General features: G+C 28.9%; 1 protein-coding gene across 7 annotated transcripts in view; it reads left to right on the top strand.

Annotated features, from left to right (window-relative positions):
* LOC142221004 (ubiquitin carboxyl-terminal hydrolase 12/46 homolog) overlaps positions 1-18,120 on the top strand; it is a 345,234-nt gene extending 327,114 nt beyond the window's left edge. For 5 of the 7 annotated variants that reach the window (XM_075290515.1, XM_075290532.1, XM_075290523.1 and 2 more), the window contains 4 exons: positions 1,767-1,938; positions 5,446-8,319; positions 12,628-13,005; positions 16,357-18,120. In XM_075290515.1, coding sequence (XP_075146630.1) covers positions 1,767-1,938; positions 5,446-8,319; positions 12,628-13,005; positions 16,357-16,378 — 3,446 coding nt within the window. In that variant the 3' untranslated portion in view covers positions 16,379-18,120. The remainder of the gene's footprint in view (positions 1-1,766; positions 1,939-5,445; positions 8,320-12,627; positions 13,006-16,356) is intronic. The other 2 variants (XM_075290508.1, XM_075290493.1) reach the window with 2 other exon arrangements.
* Positions 18,121-25,174: the final 7,054 nt, after the last annotated feature.

The following is a 25,174-nucleotide window of genomic DNA, read 5'->3' as shown; positions in this document are numbered from 1 at the left end:
AAATTTTTAAATAAATATAATATTTATTATATTATATTTATTTACATTAAATTTATACCAAATTTAATGACGTCTGATTTAACTTATTCTAATTAAGTTTCAATTAAATTATAATGTACACTAAAACATTTAAATAAATTATTTTTTTTTAATGTTTAAATAAATATAACATTAATATTATTATTATTATTTAATTACATTAAATTGATATTAAATTTAATGTTGTCTGATTTAACTAATTAAGTTTTTATTTATATTAAAATAAAAAATTAAATAAATTAAAAGATTAACTTTTTTAAAATTAAAATATAAAATAAATAAAAATTTACTATCGTAATATTACATTACATTAAATTCATACCAAATTTAATGTCGTCTAATTTAACTTATTCTAATTAAGTTCAATTTATATCAAAATAAAATAATAAATAAACTAAAAAAATTGTCTTTTAAAATTGAAATATAAATAAATTAAAATATAAATAAATTATATAAATAAATAAATTATAAATTTATACCAAGATTAAGAAAAAACTCAATTTTTAATTTAAATTTAATAAAATATTACAATTAAATTTTAATTAAATTTAAAATAAATATAATATACCAAGATTAAACAAATTAAAATCAAATTTAAAAGTAAATCTACATCTAGATGTAAACAAAACATGAAAAACATATAGCTAAAATAAATTATAAAATTAAATAAAGTAAATTAAATCTAAACTTTAGTTTAAGTTAAAATTTAAATAAAGTAAATTATAACTAAACTTAGGTTTTAAGTTTAGATTAAGATTTTACTTCAAATAGTAATTTTTATGATACACATTTTAATTTATTTTTTTTAGTTTTAATTTATATAAAAAAAAAAAGAAAATTCAAAGTAAAAAAAACAATAAAATTAAAATATTATCGTTTTAAACTAACATCTTATAATTAAATTTAAAAGTAAAAGTAAAAAAATAGAATATAAGTTACAAAAAAATCAAAAGAAAAACAATCCAACACAGATGATAAATGCATTTTAAATTTAAATATTTTTATTTGATTTAAATTAATTTGTTTAATTGTTTGATTGGTCAATATTTTCTGTTCCTTTTATGTTTTATTTAGCTAGTTGGACCTAAATTCATTGATGTAAAGAAGAAAACCTTTTTACATTTTTTTAAGCGTTAGTTACAGAGTTGCAATATCTTAATTGACTGTGATACTAAATCTAAGCTGTGTTTTGTTTTCATTTTATATTAATTTTATATTCATATCGTTTGTTTAAAATTTATGTTTAAAAACTGTGATATAAGTAATATAAGTCTTTAAATGTAAATTTTGAGAAAATAATTTGTAATTAAAAAAAGTGTAATCTTTAAATTTATTATTTTTCAAATAGACGAAATCCCCTGGAAGAAGTCAACAAGTATTGACGAAACGTTGGTATAAAAATGTAAAAAGGTTTTCTTCTTTACATCAATGAATTTAGGTCCAACTAGCTAAATTAATTTTGTTTTTATTTTTTTTTTTTTCATAATAAGTCAAGTCGTTAGACCATATATGAAAAGCTACATAATTCCTTCAAAATTTGACTTATTTATTATTGTCAATTAATTAACATTTTTAAGTTCCATTTAGTTTCTAATTTAAATTAATACAATTACATTTTTTGTAAATCAATTCAATAATCAGTTTTATTGAAACTTGGGTCGAATTCCCTTTTCTTTGATTTACAATACGGATTCATTCGACTAATCTTTTATATTTTCCTCTTGCAGAACCCAATGAAATCGCCATGAAAAACAAACAAAACTTCATAAACTTACATAGCAATTTAGATGATATTGTCAAACGTAAATCTTTGGAAGTATCTATGTCACGTTCGGAGCAGCCTCAACAGTGTAATCAGCGTAATAAATTGCAAAAGTCACATACGACACAATTACAAAGGTAAGAAAGAAAGTAAATTGTGAAATATATACAAAAGGGTGTAATTTGGAACTCACTGAAAATTTGTCCTGAAGTCTTTTTAACAAACATTGTTTTAGTGTCCCAAGACAAAGTATTCCAAAGTTATCCAATATTTTCAGTTTTTTTATATATCCTTAATTGCTAAAAAAATAAAACAAAGACATGTATTTCCTCTAGTTTTCAATAAGATTATGATTCACCATAATATCATTTGATTTCATTCATGAAATCCATTTTATACACCCATAAGAGATCAACTCAATTTCCGGTGGTGGCAGCCAAAATTGTATTCGAAATTCTCGAAAAAAAAGAGAAATTACACAAGAATAGAAATAATACTCGTATATCGCCCATACATTTGTATTTCCACTGTCCTCATTGTAGGTTCAGTTTAGTGCAGCTTCTTGTCCATGAGGTCATTTCAATTGTCTTTAATTTAAATGTATTAACTTGATCGCTGTTGTTGTGGTTGCTGTTGATTGTGGTCTGTTTGTATGACTGTTTGTCATTTTTCGTAAATTGACGCTTTGATGATGTAGATAAATAATTCCATCGTTCGAATTCTTTTCTCCGCACCTTATCCATCAGCTGGACTGTAAGCAGAGGATTTAGTTGCGCAAAATTTTTGAATTTTGAAAACACGAAAGATCTCAAATAAAATTCACCACAAATTTGGCTATAAAATTTGCATTTTAAATTGCTTTTTTTATACGAGATTAACATTGTGTGGTGTGCGTCATTGGCCAAATAAAAATGTATATATACGAACATTTGCAATTATCATTTGAACTAATTTGGAAACATTTTAAAATTTTCCATATATTTGCAATATTTTTGTATGATATCGAGAAATATGAAAATTTCTAATTCAGTTAAAATTGTTTGTCCAAATTTTATTTCTATAGAAAATTTTGTCAAAATGTTATTTCTATAGACAATTTTGGAAAAAAATTATTTCTATAGAAAATGTTGTCAAAATTTTATTTCTATAGAAAATTTTTTCAGAATTTTATTTCTATAGAAAATTTTGTCAAAATTTTATTTCTATAGAAAGTTTTGTCAAAATTTTATTTCTATTGCAAATTTTGGCAAAATTTTATTTCTATAGAAAATTTTGTCAATATTTTATTTCTATAGAAATTTTTGCCAAGATTTTATTTCTATAGAAAATTATGTCAAGATTTTATTTTTATAAAAAATTTTGTCAAAATTTTATTTCTATAGAAAATTTTGTTAAAATTTTATTTCTAAAGAAAATTTTGTCAAAATTTTATTTGTATAGAAAATTTTGTCAAAATTTTATTTGTATAGAAAATTTTGTCAAAATTTTATTTGTATAGAAAATTTTGTCAAAATTTTATTTCTGTAGACAATTTTGTCAAAATTGTATTTCTATAGAAAATTTTATTTTTATAGAAAATTTTGTCACAATTTTTGTTTTTAGAGAAAGTTTTGTCCAAATTTTATTTCTATAGAAAATTTTGTCCAAATTTTATTTCTATAGAAAATTTTGACGAAATTTTATTTCTATAGAAAATTTTGTTAAAATTTTATTTTTTATAGAAAATATTGTCACAATTTTATTTCTATAGAAAATTTTGTCAAAATTTTATTTTTATAGAAAATATTGTCAAAATTTTATTTCTATAGAAAATTTTGTCAAAATTTTATTTCTATAGAAAATTTTGTCAAAATTTTATTTCTATAGAAAATTTTGTCAAAATTTTATTTCTATAGAAAATTTTGTCAAAATTTGATTTCTATAGAAAATTTTGTCAAAATTTCATTTTTATAGAAAATTTTGTCAAAATTTTATTTCTTTAGAAAATTTTGTCAAAATTTTATTTCTATAGAAAATTTTGTCAAAATTTTATTTCTATAGAAAATGTTGTCAAAATTTCATTTTTATAGAAAATTTTGTCAAAATTTTATTTCTTTAGAAAATTTTGTCAAAATTTTATTTCTTTAGAAAATTTTGTCAAAATTTTATTTCTATGGATTGTGTTAAAATTTTATTTCTATAAAAAATTTTGTCAAGATTTTATTTCTATAGAAAATTTTGTCAAAATTTTATTTCTATAGAAAATTTTGTCAAAATTTTATTTCTATAGAAAATTTTGTCAAAATTTTATTTCTATAGAAAATTTTGTCAAAATTTTATTCTATAGAAAATTTTGTCAAAATTTCATTTTTATAGAAAATTTTGTCAAAATTTTATTTCTTTAGAAAATTTTGTCAAAATTTTATTTCTATAGAAATTTTGTCAAAATTTTATTTCTATGGATTGTGTTAAAATTTTATTTCTATAAAAAATTTTGTCAAGATTTTATTTCTATAGAAAATTTTGTCAAAATTTTATTTCTATAGAAAATTTTGTCAAAATTTTATTTCTATAGAAAATTTTGTCCAAATTTTATTTCTATAGAAAATTTTGTCAAAATTTTATTTCTATAGAAAATTTTGTCCAAATTTTATTTCTATAGAAAATTTTGTCAAAATTTTATTTCTATCGAAAAGTTTGTCAAAATTTTATTTCTATAGAAAATTTTGTTAAAATTTTATTTTTTTATAGAAAATTCTGTCAAAATTTTATTTCTATAAAAAATTTTGTCAAGATTTTATTTCTATAGAAAATTTTGTCAAAATTTTATTTCTATAGAAAATTTTGTCAAAATTTTATTTCTATAGAAAATTTTGTCCAAATTTTATTTCTATAGAAAATTTTGTCAAAATTTTATTTCTATCGAAAAGTTTGTCAAAATTTTATTTCTATAGAAAATTTTATTTTTTTTTATAGAAAATTTTGTCAAAATTTTATTTATATAGAAAATTTTGTCAAAATTTTATTTCTATAGAAAATTTTGTCAAAATTTTATTTCTATAGAAAAATTTGTCAAAATTTTATTTCTATAGAAAATTTTGTCAAAATTTTATTTCTATAGAAAATTGTGTCAAAATTTTATTTTTATAGAAAATTTTGTCAAAAGTTCATTTCTATAGAAAATTTTGTCGAAATTTTATTTCTATAGAAAATTTAGTTAAAATTTTATTTTTTATAGAAAATATTGTCAAAATTTTATTTATATAGAAAATTTTTGTCAAAATTTTATTTCAATTGCAAATTTTGGCATCCATATTAAGGCGAGACTCTTCAGTAAGTCACATCGTGTTGATTCCAAACATGTCTTTGTTTATTTTTTTTTATAATAAAAAACGATTATATTTTCCTATATTAAACCCTTGACACAAAGATTTTATTTTTATAAACACAGATTTTAATTACTTTCTATTTATTTTCTTCCCCCCTTGTTTTCCCTTCAAATGAAAACAAAATTTTCCAAAACACATCACACACTCTACCTCACCTGTATCCTCCAACAAAACAACAACATTATCGGTTATAAATGTTCATCATATGTGTGTGCGTGTGTGTGTGACAATATGTGTTTATACTATGATTTTTACGCTGCAAACAAAAAAATCCAGTATATATGCTTTACTTTCTTCTCCGGCCCGCAGATATCCATCAGGTAATAATAACAATACCCCCGATGCCATTATCATCAGTAGGCCAGCCCTACAACAGCTCACCAATGCCCTGGGTGTACGGAAGAGCAGTAGTTTACCCAATTTGCGGGATGACAGCGAAGAGGTGATGATTTTAAGTCAAACACAAATTCATCCATCACAGCAATTGGTGGAGGTGAAGCAGCAACAACCATTGAATGTATCACAAGCGATTACCACCTCTAATATGGAGGCGAATTTGAAGTGTCGTAATCTTTTGCCCATGTGCCAGATACCCATCACAGCCAATTCCACGGCAGCGTCCATAGATGAGCGTTTGAATGTATTAAGCCAAACGCATCAATATCAGCTGCAGCAGCAACAATCCGGTACCGGAAGTCATCATCATCATAAGCCCAACAAACATAGGTGTTGTTGTGGTGGTGTTGCGGGTGCGGGTGCCGGTGCCAGTAGCAGTGGGGCCAGTAATCATTCAGCAAACTCTATGGCCAGCAATAATGGTTCTACCACCCTGACTTCGCATCATTCGAACAAGGCTCACATTTCAGGTTCTACATCGTCGGGTTCATCGAATCCCCCAGCATTCAATCTAGTCAAATTGTTTATCAAACAGAAAAGCACAAATTGCTCTTTAGAAGATCAACCAAGTGCTCACACATGCATGGATGTCTCCTCAGGCTGTTGGCCGTCCAGTGATGCCAATAACTCTAGCACAAGTTCGTCGCTGGAACAGCGATTACGTAAGAAGAGTATGAACGATTCGGGTAAAGGATCTGCCCTAAGTAGACACGATGAAGAGGCTGATGCCGCACCAATGACATTCCAAATGGATGCTTCATCGTCTACGCCCAAGAAACAAATGCAACAGCAAAGGCGTTCCTCTTTGTTCTACGATGAGGAGCCCAGCTCTAGTTCAACGGGTTCATTGACCGCCACAAATTCACCAGCCCATCGTAGACGTAGCATGCCCTTGCGTAATCCCGCTCTAAATCATTTGGCTGCCCAGCACAGTACCAATAATTCAAATGCTAGTCTCCTTTCCTCAGATAATACCTCGGAACAAATGACCCAGATCCATATGTCATCGGGCCAGGAAGGTTCATCATCGTCCTCCTCATCATCTGCCAAAGCCGAACGCAATAAACAGCGTAGAATTCGTGAAGCTTCGAGGCCCATCTCAAATGCTTCAAGTTCGGAAATGATTACCCGATCCATGCAGACCTCGTGTGGTTCCCTGAGTACCCGTAGTAGTTTAAGTGATCGATTCCGTTGTGTGCCACCTTCATTCTTGGAAAAACTAAATAATCTAGGGGAAGAGAGGCAAGCGCCCATCTATGTCATTTATCCCAATTATGCTTTGCCCGATCTGGGTTTCGTCAAGACCTCGGCAACGCCCGATGTTATATTTTCACCCTTCAACTATAAGAATTCAATTGGTAGTACCACCTCGGCCACCTCTTCATGTGCCTCACTGAAGAAACGTTTCAGTCTTATGGTGGGCAGTGATGAGGATGAAATTCTCAAGACCATGGACTATAAACATGTAAAGGATTGGCATTCCTTGGTCACCCTATTGCCAGGTGATTATAGACGAAGACTAAAACACATTCCAGAAGTCAACGGAGTACTCAGCCATTTGGAAGCAGAACTATCACAGAAGCCCCTCTTCTGTTTGACACCACCAGTGCGGCGCAATAGACCTCATATATGTGATTGCAATCAATATTTCCATCGTGACCAACGTGAAGCCACGGCGGAAACGGGTGGTGGTGGTGGTGCTTCATCTAGCTCAGGTTCTAGTCAACAACCCTCATCGGGTTATCGAGGATCTTCAACCATGCTTGACGATTCGGAATTTGAAAATGGTTCTAGCAACACAGGCAGTGGTGATCAACTTAAGCAAATGTATGTCTATCAATATGAACAACAGCGTATGGATTCTGGTGTGGAGATGAGTCCTAAGGTGCAGTCCACCACCCCTGTGCCAATGCCCAGGGGTATTTTACGCAAAAGCTCCTCAGGGGTAAGAAATAAACGCAACTCAATGATTGAGCATGAGGCCAAACAAACAAAACTTGAAAAGCGAAGATCTCTGCAAGAGCCTCCCAATCACCATTATCAAATTGGGTCGGCTGAAGAGCTTGCAGAAGTATTTGAGGAAGAAGGACCAGGTGCGGGTTGTGATCTCTATGCCAGTCCCCAGCCCCGCAATGAACGTTTGTCGCGCAAGGATTTAGATGCCCGTGTTAGGGCTGAGAATTTCCTTTCCTCTTTGCCGAGGAATGAACTGAAGTATTATGCAGAAATTGCTGCAATTTTAGAGTCTTCCGAACCAGATATTCAATATGATGCGGCAGCCTTGAAGAAGGAAGTATCACGAGCCTTAAGTCAACAAAAGAAGGTATCGTTTAACGACAAGGAGAGCCAAGAGAATGCCTTGGCCCAAATGCAAGCAGAGACAAGGCAACGGTTTTCAACCCCACCCAATTCACCGAATATTTCAATGGCCACCACTGGTGCTAGCAATAATGCAGCAGCAGCTTTACGCTTACAAAACCCTTCGGCAACAACGGTGGGTGCTACAGCTACAGCTACCCGGCGTTGTTCACAGCGTGATGAATTGGAAAAGCGTAAATCAGAAAGTAATCGCTTTAAACGTTTGCAAATTCAATGGGAACTTATGAGCAAGGATTCGAGTATGCTTAAGGAATTGGTTAGCAATGAACAAACAAAGAGTGGCGGCTCCACTCCCACATCGGCTCAGGCAGCAGCCAATGCTGCGGCTGCATCTAAATCACGTATACCTCGTCCTGTTAGCTATCCAGCAGGAAAGTAAGTAGAACATTGTTTTGTTTCTAAATATTAATATTTTTTGTAGAAAATTTGATCAAGTAGAATATTTGGTAGTAGAATTGCTTTGTAGTTGGATGATTTTATCCCAAAATTTTTGAAGAATTGAAAAATTTTGAACAACGTAATTTTTAAAGATTCCAAAGATAATGATTTTACGTTTTTTTTTCTTTGCGTTTTCTTTGGAAATTGGATGTCATTTATTGTCGTAGAGTATAGAGCATTTTGCAACCCAGTATACATTGTTACGAAAATACCTCGTACCCCGCTTGGCCTGCAAAACCGTGACACCCTGGATGTTTTAACGTTTGAGAAACTCGGGTTAATATACCTCTGACTTGTAGATCCTGATAAATTCTGTAACCCAAAACCCTAGCAAACTGCGGTAGACGTATGTAGCCCGGTTACAAACCAGATACCCCATAGGGTAAATAGTGGTCTCATCCTATTTTGTTGTACAGTATGGGGCATTTTGCAACCCAGAATGGAGTGTTACGAAAACAACCTCGTACACTGGAAACTATAGCGAAATTCAATTTAAAAAAATTGCTGGTCCTTTCTAATACAATTGAAAACAATCCACGCGGAGGATAACCCTTTTGATGCGTATTTGTTTCACAACAGTCTAGGCTGGGGGATTACATCTCAAATGCCCTCCTCGTGTCCGTCATTTTTCAGTTTAACCCTCAATCTGTAGTCAACCCCCTCATAATTCGGAAATCAAACCATGATTTATCCTAAAAAAAAACCTCACTATCTATTTTTCGGGGTCGGACTAAAATTTAAAATTTTTACTACGGCAACAAATCCCAGTACTTGCCCCGTCCGCAAGACGACGACATCTCGAATTTGTAAAGGTTTCAAAGATTTGGATTGATCGGTCCTATAGGCAAGTGAGCCAGGTGGTATCTAAACAGATCTCAAAATCGCACATTTTAATAGTCGGGGACTGACGAGGAAGATTTCAGAGATTTAATGGACAGGAAAAATATACTCATTGCCGTGGTTCAAAGCCAGGTGTCTAAAATCTCTAGCAGGAGAATAGCCCTCATGACTGCCAAATACCGACCAATGTTCATATACATGGAATTGCAGAGTATATTTAGGTGTCTCCAAATCGTACAATTGAACTGACGAGGAAGAAGGTCAGGGATTTAATGAACAGGAAAGATATTATCATTGTTTTGGTACAGATCATCCAATTTTTCTGTTCTAACGAGATAATAGCCCTCATGAGTGCAAATTACCGACCCATGCTAATGACCAAGCCACCATTTACAATAGGATGACTTATGATATGGTCACACTGGGCAAATATTTGACTGAAATCGAAAAAGAATCCGTCGCCATAACCAAACCAGCAAATATTTTGAGCTCATATGGGATATATAACATCATGGCAAGGTTATTTTCCAAAAACCGTATCCAGATGTTTGAAACTCATTTTGGTCAAATATTTGCCTAGTGTGACCATATCCTTATATGACTATCGATACAGAGCTGAGCTAACATATGACTTTAGGTGAGATGGCATTGTGAATCTGGTGGATAAACTTCTATGGTACAAATGAAGATCATTCACTCATTTTGTGATTTAGACGACTTGATATGTGGACAATAGCTCTGAATTCCAACCTCCACGCGATCACAATAACGACCCATTTAGAGACAGACTTAATCAGTTCCGAGAAAGAAACATTTGTGAATTTTTGTTAACAGTGAGGGAGTTTGGGGTAAAAATCTTCAATGATATCCCAGCAAAACTAGCGTAGCCAAAATGCCAGTTGTGACAATGCGGATCAGAAGCAATGAATTTTACACGGGTAAAAATATTCGATGAAATCCCAGAAAAACTGGCGTAGTCAAAAAAGCAATGATAATGTTCTTCGGGAAGTTGTGAAAAATCGAAACAGAAGCAACACGCTATGCTATTTCACATTTATACCCTGCGCCACACTGTGGAACAGGGTTTTATAAGTTAGTGCATATGTTTGCAACACCCAGAAGGAGACTAGATAGACACATGGTGTCTTTGGCAAAAATGCTCAGGGTGGGCTCCTGAGTCGATATAGCCATGTCCGTCTGTCCGTGAACACATTTTTGTAATCAAAGTCTAGGTCGCAATTTTAGTCCAATCGACTTCAAATTTGGCACAAGTATGTCTTTTGGCTCAGAATAGAGCCCTATTGATTTTGGAAGAAATCGGTTCAGATTTAGATATAGCTCCCGTATATAGTTTAAAGTGGCAGTCCGATTAAGATTCAGGCTCACTTATACTATTCAGTCCATTGCTCCCGTATATATCTTTAGCCCGAAATGGACTTATATGGCCCCAGAAGCCAGAGTTTTACCCTAATTAATTTAAAATTTTGCACAAGAAGAACAATTGGTGCTATAGTCAAGTGTACCAAATTTTATTGAATCGGTTCAGATTTAGATATAGCTCCCATATATATCTTTCGCCCGATATGGACTAATATGGTCCCAGAGACCAGAGTTTTACCCCAATTTGATTGAAATTTTGCACTAGGAGTACAATTAGTAGTGTAGTCAAGTGTGCCAAATTTTATTGAAATCGGTTCAGATTTAGATATAGCTCCAATATATATCGGTCGCCAGATTTACTTGCATATGACCACAGTGGCCAATATTTTACTCCGATTTACTTAAAATTTTGCACAGGAAGTAAATTTAACATTCAAACTGTCTGTACCAAATTTGGTTGAAATCGGTTCCGATTTAGATATAGCTCCCATATATATGTTTCGCCCGATTTACACACTGTTTTGATAAAATACTGTTTTCTGAAGGGAACAGTACGATGGAAGCAAAAACTTGGCTTGATAATGAGTTTCCGGACTCTGCCCCAGGGAAATCAACAATAATTGATTGGTATGCAAAATTCAATCGTGGTGAAATGAGCACGGAGGACGGTGAACGCAGTGGACGCCCGAAAGAGGTGGTTACCGACGAAAACATCAAAAAAATCCACAAAATGATTTTGAATGACCGTAAAATGAAGTTAATCGAGATAGCAGAGGCCTTAAAGATATCAAAGGAACGTGTTGGTCATATCATTCATCAATATTTGGATATGCGGAAGCTCTGTGCAAAATGGGTGCCGCGCGAGTTCACATTTGACCAAAAACAACAACGTGTTGATGATTCTGAGTGGTGTTTGCAGATGTTAACTCGTAATACACCCGAGTTTTTCCGTCGATATGTGACAATGGATGAAACATGGTTCCATCACTACACTCCTGAGTCCAATCGACTGTCGGCTGAGTGGACAGCGACCGGTGAACCGTCTCCGAAGCGTGGAAAGACTCAAAAGTCCGCTGGCAAAGTAATGGCCTCTGTTTTTTGTGATGCGCATGGAATAATTTTTTCGATTATCTTGATAAGGGAAAAACCATCAACAGTGACTATTATATGGCGTTATTGGAGCGTTTGAAGGTCGAAATCGCGGCAAAAGGTCGAAATCGAGCGATAAATCATAAATAAACTTTTGCAAAGTTTCCTTAAAATTGCTTCAGATTTAAATGTTTCGCATAGTTTTTGTTACTAACATTGCGTTCCACCCTAGTGCATTAGCCGACTTAAATGTTGAGTCTATATATTTTATAGAAGTCTATCAAATTCTGTCCAGATCGAGTGATATTTAAATGTATGTATTTTGGACAAACCTTTATATATAGCACCCAACACATTTGACGGATGTGATATGGTATCGAAAATTTAGATCTACAAAGTGGTGCGGGGTATAATATAGTCGGCCCCGCCCGACTTTAGACTTTCCTTGTTACTTGACTTAATTGTTTTTTCTTCAAATATGTTCAATATTTTTCAATTCTTCACCAAAAATTTATAAATATATTTTATAATTATTATTTTATAGTATATTATGGTTTAATAATTATTTACATATTTGGCTAATTTAAATTTTGTTTTCCTTTTTTTGTGGTTTATTTTCATATTTACTTTTGTACATCTTTACCTGCACCTTTGTTATTTTGTAAATACAATAAAACAAAAAATTCCTTACCCACACCAACCAACCACCTTTACCCCCCCTACTCAACAACAAAAACAACTTGATCAACTGTATGAATTATATTTTGGGTATTGTTTTATTTTGTTGTCGTTGTATATATAAATAAAAATTTTATTTTAAATTGTCTATATATGCTACCCTACAAACCAACCTCAACCCAATCAACCAACCAACAACTTGCATGTTTTGTAAAAACCAAAAACAAAAAAAAACATTTTTTTCCACAATTCCTGTAGAAGAACTGATATGTATAAAGATCCTACTCATCATCATCATCATATAATGACTGATAACACAACTACAACAAATACAACTATAAACCATAAATATACGAATGTAAATACAAAAATACCTAAACCTCCACGTATTTCTCCACAAATTGTTAGAATTTCAAATCAAGCGGATCCCACAAAGACAACTAGGTCCCCCTCACGTCTACAGCCACCGAAACGTTATAGCATGACCACAACACCACCTTCATCGACTGGTGCCGCTGCATTGTCATCACCATCAACGCCTACAACACCAGGCAGTGCAACACGAGCCCGAACACCAAATTCGAGAGTAGCAGTAACCGCGCCAAATACTCCCAAGAAACGAGTGCAATCACCAAGGTGAGTAGATTGTTTATTAATTAAAAACCAAATGATTTATTTTTATTATAGCATACTCTACAGGATTGTTGATATGTAATGTAACAAAGTAAAGTTGATATGTAATGCAACAAAGTAAATTTTATAGTTCAAAAGCAAAAAAAAAAAAAAAACCTCGGAAATGACATCAAATTTTAGGATTAGTTTAGATTTGTTCGATTCCCGTTCGATGACCCATTCCCGGCGAAACGTCGTCTTGAGATGGTCACCACTTTGAGTCTATTCAACGGATTAAGATCCAGAGATTTAGATGGCCATTGTGTGGTGGAAATTAAGCAACAAAGGCTCCTTTTTAAGCCATTCTTGGTTGAAGTGTGCTGAGTGCGATGGTGCTGAGTCCTATTGTAATGTAGACACCGTTTCTAAGATTTGACTACGAAAATTACGAAAATTTTCATTTGCTTTAGTTCATATTGAACTTATGTGTACGGTCATTGAACTTTATACCCACGTTTAACATAGTTCATAAAATGTTCGAAATTTTCATTGGGCTGTGGAAAATTTCGCAAAAAAAAAATAAATTTAACTGCAAATAATTTTTTTTTTTTGCAATAAAAATAAGTTTAATTTAGTGTTAGTTTAACTACGCAAATTTTTTTCTGTGCAAGTTATGTCCTAAAGTGTAAATTTACCCCGTCAATGATAAAGTCATATTAAAGAGACCGGTGACTTACATACGTTTTTACCAGAACTGGGACTGGTCCATACATACCAGGGACTAATTCTGTACCGGTTCTGGAGTTGATCCATTTCCCATTGGGTAGAGGTCCCTTGGCCTTGGGCTAAGTATAGAATTGGGCAGCACTTATTGATAAGAGAGAAGTTCGCCACTGTAGTATCACAATGGACTGAATAGTCTGAGTGTGAAATAACGGGCCGCTCTTACAATTAACCTAATATATGGCTTTGTATTGAGCTCGTTTAATACACAGCAAAAAATATCATCAAAAATATTTCCAATTAAAAAATTAATTGAACCTGAAAACTTTTTCAATTAAAAAATTAATTGATACAATTAACTTTTGAATCAAACTGGGAAGACTAGATTTTGTCTTCTGACTAATCACCGACTAGTGATTGAATGTTTTTAATTTTTAACAAAAATAAAAAAAAAATTATAGCGATTTTAAGTAGGATAGACAAACATTTTGGTGGGGTTTAATTTAAAGTCCGATTAAGTTTCAGGCTCACTTAGACTATTCAGTCCATTGTGATAAATTAGTGGGATTTAATTGCAGCTGTAATTCCTAATATAACAGATATACCAGTGCGAACTTGATGTCAGCTGTACAGAACCAATTTTTGAAATTTTTTGTGCTTTTACCTTTTCTACACACAAAAAAAATATTTTCTGATTGCTCTAAGACCCCATAAAATATATATTCTGGGTCGTGATGAAATTCTGAGTCGATGTGAGCATGTCCGTCCGTCTTCCGGCTGATGAAATCACGCTAACTTCCGAACGAAACAAGCTATCGACTTGAAACTTGGCACAAGTAGTTGTTATTGATGTAGGTCATATGGTATTGCAAATGGGCCATATCGGTCCAGTTTTACGTATAGCCTGTACAGAACCAATTTTTGAAATTTTTTGTGCTTTTACCTTTTCTACACACAAAAAAAATATTTTCTGATTGCTCTAAGACCCCATAAAATATATATTCTGGGTCGTGATGAAATTCTGAGTCGATGTGAGCATGTCCGTCCGTCTTCCGGCTGATGAAATCACGCTAACTTCCGAACGAAACAAGCTATCGACTTGAAACTTGGCACAAGTAGTTGTTATTGATGTAGGTCAGATGGTATTGCAAATGGGCCATATCGGTCCAGTTTTACGTATAGCCTCCATATAAACGGACCCCCAAATTTGGCTTGCGGGGACTGTAAGAGAAGCAAATTTCGTCCGATCCGGCTGAAATTTGGTACATGGTGTCAGCATATGATCTCTAACAACCATGCAAAAAATGGTCTACATCGGTCCATAATTATATATAGCCCCCATATAAACCGATACCCCGATTTGGCTTGCGGAGCCTCTAAGAGAAGCAAATTTCATCCGATCCGGCTGAAATTTGGTACATGGTGTTAGTATATGGTCTCTAATGACCATGCAAAAAATGATCCACATCGGTCCATAATTATATATAGCCCCCATATAAACCGATCACCAGATTTGACCTCCGGAGCCTCTTGGAAGACCAAAATTCATCTGATTCAGTTGAAATTTGGTACGTGGTGTTAGTATATGGCCTCAAACACTAATGCAAAAATTGGTCGAAATCGGAATCTCTAACAATCATGCAAAAATTGGTCCACATCGGTCAATAATTACATATAGCCTCCATATAAACCGATCCCCCGATTTGGCTTGCGGAGCCTCTAAGAGAAGCAAATTTCATCCGATCCGGCTGAAATTTGGTACATGGTGTTAGTATATGGTCTCTAATGACCATGCAAAAAATGATCCACATCGGTCCATAATTATATATAGCCCCCATATAAACCGATCACCAGATTTGACCTCCGGAGCCTCTTGGAAGACCAAAATTCATCTGATTCAGTTGAAATTTGGTACGTGGTGTTAGTATATGGCCTCAAACACCAATGCAAAAATTGGTCGAAATCGGATCATAATTATATATAGCCCCATATAAACCATGCAGGAATTGGTTCATATCAGTCCATAATTATATATTGCCCCCATATAAACCGATCCCCAGATTTGACCTCCGGTGCCTTTTGGAGAAGCAAAAATCATCAGATCTGGTTGAAAATTGGTACGTGGTGGTCGTATATGATATTTAACAGCCATGCCAAAAGTGGTCCATATCAGTCCATAATCATATATAGCCTCCATAAAAACCGATCCCGAGATTTGGTTTTAGAGCCTCTTGGAGGAGCAAATTTCATCCGAGTCAGTTGAAATTTGGTACATTGTGCTAGTATATGACCGTTAACAACCATGCCTAACTAGGTCCATATCGGTCTATAGTTATATATAGCCCTCAGATAAATCGATCCCCAATCACACAAAAAATGGTCCATATCAAGTTCTTATTTCAATTCTGGATCTCTACCACGTATGGACTAACTCACAATTTAGAAAACGATATTAAGAAGTTTTAAGATACCACAACCCAAGTAATTCGATTGTGGATGACAGTCTTTCGTAGAAGTTTCTACGCAATCCATGGTGTAGAGTACATAAGATTGGGCCTGGCCGAACTTACGGCCGTATATACTTGTTTTTTATTAATATTTATTATTTTAAATTTAATACAATATAATAATTATGCCTACTTTCTTTTCCAGAACTATTCCAAGAGTGCGATAGATAGCGAGAGCAATAGCAGCATACAAATCGGAAAAATCTGAATGGATCATCACATCAGCCCCTCCTGTGTTTTGTGAAATTTATTTTTCCAATTTTTAAATCCCTCAAGAAGCCAGCACGAGTTAATATAGATTAGTCAAAACAATGATAGTCTATAGCATACAAAAAAAAGTAACTCTACTCTCTAAGACCCACATACACTCACACACCTAATGCTTATAAAAGAAAAAAGTTTTTTTAAGCAAAAAAGTTGTATGAAAATGGAAATGAGAAAGTTTTGTTTCTAGAAGAAGGAAAAACAAAGATTGTAAAAAAAAAAAATACTTATGATAAAGGAAATATCAACCCATACAAAAAACTCCCAAACCTTCTAAAACATTAAATAGGCTGCAAGACGACAAGACATTCATTATTTACACCAAACAAAAAAACAACAATATTTTGCTACTTTCAATTTTTTTTGTAAATTATTTAAAAAAAAAAAAGAAAAATTGGAAACAGGACCAGAGATTAACTAAAACTCTGATTTAACAACAACCAACAACAAAAAGGCAAAATATTCTCTAATATATAAATACATTAATTATAGTAAGAGAGGTAAAAAGGCCTAGTTTATGATTATTCTTTATCTTATTATTATTGGTTTATTTTTTTGTTTATATGTATGTGTATTTTTTTGTGTAAAAACTATAAGCTAATATTTTTCAAACTTTTTATGTTTTGTAATACCAGTGATAAAAAAGAAAAACAAAACTAGAAAAAGTACCGAAAAAAACACCAATCAATCAATCAGTAAAGCAAAACCAATCAGAACCAGTAGTAAACAAGCATTTTGTTTGTTTTTAAATCCAAGAAAAAGCCTATTTTGATTTCTAAATCCCAAGAAAAAAGGCATGGAATAGAAAAATATCGTAAAAAGATAAAAAGACTTTGTATGGGGCTAAGCAAAAAAACAAAAACTTAAGAAGAGATGGCGAAAGCTAATTTCAAGAAAAACAAAAAAAAAACTTGGCGTTTAGGAAACCTAAATCAATAACAACCAATCTTATGTATTTATAGTTTTAATTAAGTCCATATATACTAAAAAAAAAACAAAAAAGCAAAAACATCTTGACCGCCCTTTTCCCCAAGATCAGAAAACTTTAAAACTTCCCCATACATGATGAAAACTTGATATATATACCTTACAATATATATATACACTATATATCTCTATTTATCTATAACAATGAGAGTAAAAGAAAGCTTTGTAAATGTTTTTTGTTGCAATATACATATAAATATATATATATAAAAAAAAAACTTGAGAAGAAAAAAATCCAAGATCCAATCGAAACATACAAAAAAGGAAGAAGATTTAATAAAACTCATACTATATATTATTATCATATATTTGTAAAATATTTTCTATAAACGAAATAAATAAAAAAATACCCCTTCTCCCCCCTCAAATCAAAATAAAAAATACAAATGTGTAATGCATATTTAGAGAAAAATTTTAAGAAAATGCTAAGCGAGCAGCATTTTCTCTTAAAAAAAAAAAAAACACTTAAAGCTCAAGTCAGTCAGTCATTTAGAAAAAAAAAATCGTAAAAAAAGCAGAAAAAAGTCATAAGAAAATTATGCAAGCAAAATTAATTGTTGCTAAATTCTTGAGAAAGAAATAACACTCTAGAAAGAAAACATAAAAATGATATTAATAATAAAAAAATAAAATAAGCTAAAACCTTTAATGGAATCTATTTAAATTTTAATTTCCTTCTATTCCCGTTTTTTTCTGTTTTTAGAAATATTATAATTTTCTTGTTTTGTAATGATTTTTTATGATTTTAAACAATTATCGTTAAGACGATATGATGTCTAGTTCATGAATGATAACACCAATGGGCTATCCCAGAATAAAATCCAAATAAAAAGGTATCGGGGGTATAGTAAAATATTGCTATAATTATATCAAAGAAGAGATTAAATTTTCAATTTATATTTTCCTTATTTATTTTGAAATAAATGAATTTTGTGCAAATTCTGGATTAATTGAAAAAAAATTGAAAATTATCAATTCTCCAAAATAAATATTGCAAATAGAAAAAGTAATAATTTTTAACTTTAATTTTTGATTCCCCATGGTTTTCTTTTGTTAGTTCAAAATTTTCAAATTGCAAATTGAAAAACAAATACATTTTCCTATAATTTTATAAATGATTGATTTTCTATTTTTCTTATAATATTCTTATCGATTTATTTAATTTGTTCTATATAAATAATTGAATTATGCCATTTATTTATATTTTCCTTATTTATTTTGAAATAAATGAATTTTGTACAAATTCTGGATTAATTGAAAAAAATTGAAAATTATAAATTCTCCAAAATAAATTTGCAATATTTATATTTATAGAAAAAAGTAATAATTTTACTATAATTTTTAATTTTAATTTTTTATTCCCCATGGTTTTCTTTTATTAGTTCAAATTTTTCAAATTGCTAATTGAAAAAAAAAAAAATACATTTTCCTATAATTTTATAAATAATTGATTTTCTATTTTTCTTATAATATTCTGATCGATTTATTTAATTTGTTCTATATAAATAATTAAATTATGCCATTTATAGAATTATTGTTGTTAATTTGTTTGATATTTTTTGTGTAATTTCACCAAATTTGTAGGTGATTTATTTAATTTAATTTAACGAAATAAAATAACTACTTTATCATAATATTATTTAAAATTCAGTTCATTTAATATTTTTTTTTTTTCAATTAACCAGAAATCTCAAGAAAGCAAATACCTGAACAAATGCATTTTCTTTCCAATTAAAATTTGTTTCTTTATAAATAATGGAATTCAATTATTTTCAAAAATATTCCTGCCAGTTTCTATCATGGTTTTGTAAACCGATCCCTTCTAAAAACTTGTATAGAGAAAAATTTTTAATATGAATTTCTAAATATCGAAAATGATTTAAATTCTCTAAAATAAGAATCAATAATTATAATTTTGAATTTTCTCAAAAAGAAAGTAAATGATAGATTTTTATTAAAAAAAATATTTTTTTTTTCAATTAACCAGAATTTGTTATTCCAAATCTCAAAAAAAAAAATCAAATTTTAAAGAAATATATTTTCTTTTTTATTAATTTTTTTTTCTTTATAAATAATGGAATTCAATTATTTTCAAAAAATATTCCTGGCATTTTCTTCGACATTTATCATATTTTTGTAAGAACTTGTATAGAAAAAAAATTAATATGAAATTTGTATAGCAAAAAAAAAAAAATTAATATGAATTTCTAAATATCGAAAATGATTTAAATTCTCTAAAATAACAATCAATAATTATAGTTTTGAATTTTCTCAAAAAGAAAGTAAATGATAGATTTTTATTAAAAAAAAATCATTTTTTTCAATTATTCCAAATCTCAAAAAAAAAAATCAAATTTTGAAGAAATATATTTTCTTTTTAATTAAAATTTGTTTCTTTATCAATAATGGAATTCAATTATTTTCAAAAATATTCCTGGCATTTTCTTCGACATTTATCATATTTTTGTAAACCGATCCTTTCTATAAACTTGTATAATTTTTTTTTAATATGAATTTCTAAATATCGAAAATGATTTAAATTCTCTAAAATAACAATCAATAATTATAATTTTGAATTTTCGCAAAAAGAAAGCAGATAATCGATTTTTATAAAAAAAAAAAATATTTTTTTTTATTTTTTCAATTAACCAGAATTTGTTATTACAAATCTCAAAAAAAAATCAAATTTTGAAGAAATATATTTTCTTTTTAATTAAAATTTGTTTCTTTATAAATAATGAAATTCAATTATTTTCAAAAATATTCCTGGTATTTTCTTCGACATTTATCATATTTTTGTAAACCGATCATTTCGATAAACTTGTATAAAAATTTTTTTAATATGAATTTCTAAATATCGAAAATGATTTAAATTCTCTAAAATAACAATCAATAATTATAATTTTGAATTTTCTCAAAAAGAAAGCAAATAATCGATTTTTATAAAAAAAAAATATTTTTTTAATTTTTTTCAATTAAAAAGAATTATTATTCCAAATCTCAAAAAAAATCAAATTTTGAAGAAATACATTTTCTTTAAAAATTTAAGTTTTAAAAAAATTAAAATTTATTTCTCTATAAACATTGGAATTCAATTATTTTCAAAAATATTCATGACAGTTTCTTCTATATTTATCATAATTTTGTGAAGATTTCATTTCTATAAACTTGTATAGGAACATTTTTAATATGAATTTCCAAATATCGAAAATGATTTAAATTCTCTACAGTAACAATCAATAATTATAAATATATATTGAATTTTCTCAAAGACAAAACAAATGATCGATTTTTATCGTTTTTTTCAATTAACCAGAAATTGTTATTATTTCAAATTCCAAATCTCAAAAAAAAAAATGCAAATTGTCGAAGAAATTCATTTTCGTTCTAAATAAAATTTATTTCTCGATAAATAATGGAATTGAATTATTTTCAAAAATATTTCTAGCATTTTCTTCAACATTTATCATAGTTTAGTTTTTTCTTTCTTTCATTTATAGATAATGATTTAATTCCTTCGTAACAACAATCAATAATTATAATATATATTGAATTTTCTCAAAAAATTTGATATTATCGATTTTTATTAAGCAAAATTAGATATTTATCGAATTTTTATAGAAAATTTGATATTTATAAATTATTTTAAGTAAATTCTATATATCTATTCAATTTTCATAAAATATTTGATATCTGTTAATTTTTTGGGAAATTAATGAATATCGGATTTTCATACACAGAAAAAAAATGTTCACGAAACTTATACAAAGTAAAGTCTTAAATGAGTTTTAAAATAAAATTCAATCAAAAATTTAATTGATTCAACAACTTTTTTTAATTAAAACAAAAATTAATCACAAAAATGTATGTTATCAATTAATTTTTTAATAGATTTTCAATTAATTTTTTTAATTGATTTTCAATTACTTTTTTTAATTGATACTATCATTTCTGTGATAGAAGGCATTTCAAATAAAATTTAATTGTATCAATTAGTTTTGTGCTTGAAGACAAAAAATATGTTTTTGTGTGCTACAACAACTTTTTTTAATTAAAACAAAAATCAATCACAAACATTAATGTTATCAATTAATTTTTTAATTGATTTTCAATTAATTTTTTAATTGATTTTCAATTAATTTTTTTAATTGATTTTCAATTAATTTTTTAATTGATACGATCATTTCTGTGATTGAAGACATTTCAATTAAAATTTAATTGTATCAATTAATTTTTTGATTGAAGACAAAAAATATTTTTTGTGTGCTATTCATCAAAAAATATTCACGCAGAAAAAACACACAAAAAATATTCACATAGAAAAAATTGTCTTTGTTTGTCACGCAATTAATTGATAAATTAATTTTTAAGTGAAATTGTTTCAATCACAGAATTGATAATATCAATCACCTAAACCAATTATAAAATTAATTGACCTTATTAGATATTAATTGAATTTTATTTTGAAAAAAAAAATTTAAGTCTAATCAATAAATTTTTTAATTAAAAACTCAAAGTAAAAAATTTTAACTGTAAAAATATTGCTGATAATTTTTCATGTGGATAGTCGAATATTCACCTAAGGTTTGATGATTATTGATTTTCAAATGAATTTTTATATTTAATATTCGTAGAGTTTTAGCAGAAACTTTTTAATAACTTTTTAATAGAAGTTATTAACAATTTTTAACTTCAATTCCCATCCCAAATTGTCCTAAATTACAATTTACGGATTGTTTTTAAATCTGTGGATTATACACATATTGGATATTTTGAGTTTATATAAATGTATATTAAAAATATAAAAAAAAAAAATTAAATAAAGTCATAGTTTTGTTTGAAAATGAATAATCAAATATAATCTAAAATTATTAAATATTTATGAAAATTAAATAGCTATAGAATTTATTATGTATTTCTATAAATGGAAAGTTTCCTATAAAAAAATCGATAAATATCGATACCGATTAATAAAAGAAAATCAGTAATCGATTTGAAATATGTAAAGAAATTTTGAGATTTCCAATCCAAATATACTATTTAATTTTTATTAAATCTTGGTATTATAAAATTTCCATAAAAATTGCTATGAAAGTTATTTTTTAAACAAAATTTTCGGTATTGAATTTTATAGCCTTCCAATTTGCTACAGTATTTTATTTTATTGAATTTTTAGATTTTGTTTATAGAGGAAATAAAATAGTTGTTTTCGTTGAAAAAAAAAATTGTGTAAACAATTTTATATATTCCTTGAATTTTTTTCCAATAAAAATTCTTCAAATCTCCTCCCTTTGATACGGCAATATCTTCTATACCCCCTTCAAACTACCCCCCCATAAACAATTAAATCTGCCAGTGGTGCTTATCTGTGTCACATTATATGCATGAACATATATGCCCATTTAGAAAAGAATTTCATTTACATACAAGAAAATAAATAATAAACATACAAGCTTATGTACTTTTTGTTTGTGTTGTTAAGTACAAATTCTAATCGGGTTTTGGTTTTAAGTTTAAATTAAAAAAAAAATCTACTGTTTAGCTTCCTAAAAAATATTCCTTTTTTAAACTTCTTCTTCCTTTTTGATTTAAAAAGAGTCCTAATATATTTTTAATTTATATCTTATAATTAATTTACCAACACTATACGTATGCATTATAATTTTGTTATATTTTTTTAGGTTCTTATTTGCAATGCAAGAAAATAAAATTTTCTAATGGTTTTTTATTTAATTATTTTTTTTTTTAATTTTATTAACAAATCTCCCATTTATATTTTTATTTTTGTTTTATAATTTCTTAACTAACACAAAGTGATTATTTTTATTGGTTATTATTTTTTCGCAAATTTTTTTAACATTTATCCACCTTCAAAAATCAAATGTTCTTCCTCGTTTTTTTTTTTTATAAATAAACTTTAGCAAATAGTTTAATTCATTATTATTAATTTTTTTCAATTCTACGTTAAATAAAAGTGTAAATGTTTATATTGTAATTTTTTTTAAATTTAGTTGTATGGTTTTTTTCCTTTAATTAAACATATATCTATGCCCCCATACCCTTTTAGTCCCTCTTCTGGCTATATTTATCTATTATACTATCTATAATTCTTATGAATGTAATCTTTATTATTTTTAAAACAACTGATATTTTTATGATTATTATCAATTTAAAACTACAACAACAACAACAACATACATGTATTACAAAATTGAGAAATATTAAAACTCAATAATAAATAAAAACAAATATTTGCAGAAGAATTTATCATCATAATATAAAATTTAACAAAAAAAAAAAAAACACACACACACATCAATTTCTTTCCTTTATTACAAAACATATGGCAACAATAGCAACGTATACATTGTTACCATGATACTTTACAAGAGAACAAAATCGGAATAAATTAGATCTTGTTTTAATTTCCCCTTCATCCCCATGCCCACTTTCGCTAGCGTTAGCAACAGAAACAATAGTGAGAGTAAAATAAAAACACATCATTGAAAATGTATAAAAAAATACACACACACACATAAATAATTTTAATTTAATTTAAACGGAAAACAAATATTATACATATTAAAGAAAATATTAATAAAATAAATAAAAAAGTATTAAGAAAACAAAATTCAATGGAGTTTTTCTCTGAATCTAAAAAAGGATCTGCCTACCAAGTGTCATTTTATTTGGCGGGATGGGCAAACCTGGAGCTGCAATCACGGTTGCCAAAAGTTTTAGATTTTTTACTGTTTGGTAAATTGGTAGAATTTTTGATGTTTTGGTAGACTTTGCAAAATACTCCTCCTCTACTAACAAGTACTTCGCAAAATTCCCCAAGAAATAAAATTTTGACAAATTTTCTATAGAAATAAAATTATGACAAAATTTTCTATAGAAATAAAATTTTAACAAAATTTTCTATATAAATAAAATTTTTAAAAATTTTTCTAAAAAATAATTTCTTACAAAATTTTCTATGAAAATAAAATTTTGACAAAATTTTCTATGGAAATAAAATTTTGACAAAATTTTCTATGGGAATAAAATTGTTACAAACTTTTCAATGAACAAAAAAAAATACAAACTTTTCTATGAAAATAAAATTTTGACAATATTTTTTATGGAAATAAAATTTATTGTTGTTTTTGATCTCAGCTTAAAGCCATGCATTGACTAAATTACGAGTGTAGCTTAACCAACAGAGGAAAAGTATGTTTGTCAAATTTATTTGGGCAAAGCCCTATAGACTGCAAGATGGTTGGATGTACAGCTGTTTCGGAATTACCACATTCCTCATCAGCATCCTCTACTTGCAGCAAAACTATCAACCAATTATCAGAATAAATTCGGGTAATTCACTCAACCCAAAGTGAACTGCACCTGAACCTTCCGAAAAAAGGTTTGATAGTCGGCTACTGCCAAAACAAATTTGCCAGCATATCTCTTTTCCTTTGCCAAACTTAAATCATCGATTTTAATGTAGTTGGCTGGGTTTGTTTTTGAGCGTGCTTTGTCTATCTTCATTCGTTTTGTTTGTTATTGTTGGCTTCTCTTCAATCGTTATTGTTGTTTTTGATCTCAGCTTAAAGCCATGCATTGCAGTTCACTTTGGGTTGAGCGAATTACCCGAAATTATTCTTATAATTGGTTGATAGTTTTGCTGCAAGTAGAGGATGCTGATGAGGAATGTGGTAATTCCGAAACAGCTG

This window comes from Haematobia irritans, chromosome 1 (genome assembly GCF_050003625.1).
Source record: "Haematobia irritans isolate KBUSLIRL chromosome 1, ASM5000362v1, whole genome shotgun sequence".
Classification (NCBI taxonomy): Eukaryota; Metazoa; Arthropoda; class Insecta; order Diptera; family Muscidae; genus Haematobia; species Haematobia irritans.
The sequence above is the reverse complement of the archived record's forward strand: the minus strand, read 5'-3'. Positions and strand labels throughout refer to the sequence as shown.